The 2,500-nt window shown below is 48.0% G+C and overlaps 3 protein-coding genes; 1 reads left to right on the forward strand and 2 right to left on the reverse strand.

Annotated features, from left to right (window-relative positions):
- CNAG_00415 (CMGC/CDK protein kinase) overlaps positions 1-737 on the forward strand; it is a 3,840-nt gene extending 3,103 nt beyond the window's left edge. Inside the window, exon 9 of the mRNA XM_012190913.1 lies at positions 1-737. This exon is cut by the window's left edge and continues 185 nt beyond it. The gene's annotated coding sequence lies outside the window, so the exon portion shown is untranslated.
- Positions 1-1,807, reverse strand: part of CNAG_00416 (f-box/wd-repeat protein lin-23) — a 2,878-nt gene extending 1,071 nt beyond the window's left edge. Inside the window, exons 1-5 of the mRNA XM_012190914.1 lie at positions 1,618-1,807; positions 1,486-1,524; positions 1,369-1,424; positions 1,207-1,315; positions 1-1,157 (exon numbers count right to left, since the gene is read on the reverse strand). The exon at positions 1-1,157 is cut by the window's left edge and continues 34 nt beyond it. Coding sequence (XP_012046304.1) covers positions 1-1,157; positions 1,207-1,315; positions 1,369-1,424; positions 1,486-1,524; positions 1,618-1,708 — 1,452 coding nt within the window. The 5' untranslated portion in view covers positions 1,709-1,807. The remainder of the gene's footprint in view (positions 1,158-1,206; positions 1,316-1,368; positions 1,425-1,485; positions 1,525-1,617) is intronic.
- Positions 1,808-1,880: 73 nt separating this feature from the next.
- Positions 1,881-2,500, reverse strand: part of CNAG_00417 (elongation factor 1-gamma) — a 2,130-nt gene continuing 1,510 nt past the window's right edge. Inside the window, exons 4-5 of the mRNA XM_012191313.1 lie at positions 2,384-2,500; positions 1,881-2,327 (exon numbers count right to left, since the gene is read on the reverse strand). The exon at positions 2,384-2,500 is cut by the window's right edge and continues 286 nt beyond it. Coding sequence (XP_012046703.1) covers positions 2,049-2,327; positions 2,384-2,500 — 396 coding nt within the window. The 3' untranslated portion in view covers positions 1,881-2,048.

Raw genomic sequence — 2,500 nt, forward strand, 5'->3', positions numbered from 1 at the left:
CCTGACACAAAGCACCGAATCTTCGTGGGCTTTAACACACTTTTCTGGCTCTCCATTACCCCCTTCTACGTCCCAAAGGCATATTTTACCGTCGCTTCCCCCACTCACTGCCATTACCTTCATTCGTTCCTTGACTTCTTTGGTCAAAGGTCCGATTTCAAGCTTAGAGAATCTTGATTGAGGGGAAGAAGCAAAAGACAAGCAAGGAACTTTGACGATAGCATGGGTCAATACGGAGCCAGTATGACCATCATGAAAGACCTTGACCACCCGCGGAGCAGGGGAAAGTTGCCAAAGTCGTAAAGTCTTATCGCGAGAACCAGACAAAAGCCAATCTCGCCCTATCACAAGGTTCCTTTTCCCTCCTGCCTGACTTAAATTTGGTAGTATACGTCGAGGAGAAGCGCCCGTCCCGTTGAGTGTTTCCACCACGGATAGCTGGAATTGCCCTTCTGTTGTGCCAGAAAGGTTGGAAGGGGTTCCTAACTGGACGTGACAGTCTGGGCAAGCCTGAAGCATATTGATCCGCATCGAATGGCTAATCAAGGATAACGAGTAGACTGCTTCAGAGTGACCTGGGAGGCCGCCGTATTTGACAGACGATATCGCGTCAATGGTTCGTGGTCGAGGGACTGGTGGCAGTGATAAAGGCTTGTTGATTTTTACTTCTTCAGGAGGTGATGGCATATAATTAGCCATGCCTATAGGCCTAGGAGTTTTCATCCGTTGTTCCAAGATATGATGCACAATGTATAAGTGCTTGAAATTAGCTTGTGGATTTGCTGATGGAACAGCGAGATGTGAAGCAATGGGAGGCTCCTCCTTCTTCCTAAATCCTTGGACATTCACAACCGACCTTTGTAAATGCACAGGAAGGCCTTCTCCGCTGCCTGCTCCCCCTCTTTCCCAGACATTCCGTCTCAATCCTCCGCTCATGCCTAGGGGATCTATTCCACCACCACCGCCCATTCCTCCTTGTCCATCTATAACGTCATAATGGTTGCTGAGGCGATCATCAGATAATGATATATCGAATGTCGGATCTTCGATATCATCCGTGGGAGTTGGAAGGGAGTATTGGGTTGTTAACTCTGCCCAAGAAATGGGTAGCGGACGAATGGGAGGGGAATTGGTGGCGCAGAGTAGGGCCCAAAGAGCTTCGTGAAGTATTTAATATGGTGGTTTTGACTGTACGTGTTCACTCACCTTGTTTATTACACAAATTTCTCCAAGTCCTGCTTACGGCACTACACTTCAAGATGTCATCGAGGTCCAGCCTGGCTAAGATCAGAAACGCAAGTTCCGGAGGTAAAAGCTTTGCATGTCTGTAAGTACTTCCCAGGTTGGTATATAGCGGGCGTGACTTACTCCCAGAATGTCCTTTTGGAGCATCGTATTAAGCCTCTCGTTAAGCGCGAGTACCTCTGTTCGTCGTTAGCGGGAGGAAATCTTATCTATCAGGGGAAGGATACTGATAGTATTTACCATTCCTTGGCATTGACCACAGAAGACTGGTGGCTAGTTCTGTATACTTATATGTTAGCAAGTCCCCTAACGCTTACGCTCACGAGCATGGGCCATGGAGATGATACTCGTCGCCCGCTGGACGCAACATACCTCGTCTCAGCTCAAGAGGTAATGTGAGCGCCTTCTGTAGTAGCTCGGCTTTAGTAGAAACATGTCGCTGAAGAGGGGGCGAGCCGGGCATGATGCACGGAGATGGAGGAGGCAAAGGAAACTATGGGCCGTATAAGATGACTTCGAAATCAGGAAAAACCTTTCGTTTCGGTTGCCAGCAGCACTTCAGTCACTCAGCACATAAACAATCTGATAAATTGAACCTCCACCGCGGATCTCAGTATCATCTTTCAGTCAGCTCTCAGACTGTTGGTGCATTTTTCAAACACTTGAAAATCTTTTTTTTTTAAGTGTGTGGACGACGGAAAACAGATAGCATGCAAAATACAAACAACCATGCAGCATAACCACTCATAAGATACATTAAGTCCACGCGCTAAGAAATAAAACAAAAACCCTTCTTCCACTGTTTACTTGAAGTTCTTACCGTCGGCCCATTCCCTGCCGTTCTCAACAAGGTCCCAAGCCATGGCACCCTCGAAGAAGGCCTTGTCGTCGGCGTTGTCGAGGTCAAGCTTCTTGAAGGAGTAAGACTCCCAGTCGGGAGCGACGTTAACAACAGGCTCGGCATCTTGGCCTCGGAGAACGAGGACACCAGTGATAACGGAGTCGTTGGCCTTGCCGAGGACACCGACAGAGCCGAAGAGGTACTTTCGGGAAGCCTCAAGACGGTTGAAAAACCCACCGACCTAGAATTATTATCAGATGGGTTCTAGTATCTGTCATATACATAAGAGCAACATACCTGGTTGCTGGACATGAAGACCTGGGTCAACTCCTCGTTGTATTTGAAATCAACCCTCCAAATGGAAAAGCCCTCCTTGTCAAACTTCTCGTAGAACCAGGCAAGAGAACCGTTGGC

This window comes from Cryptococcus neoformans, chromosome 1, assembly GCF_000149245.1.
Source record: "Cryptococcus neoformans var. grubii H99 chromosome 1, complete sequence".
NCBI classification, from domain to species: domain Eukaryota; kingdom Fungi; phylum Basidiomycota; class Tremellomycetes; order Tremellales; family Cryptococcaceae; genus Cryptococcus; species Cryptococcus neoformans.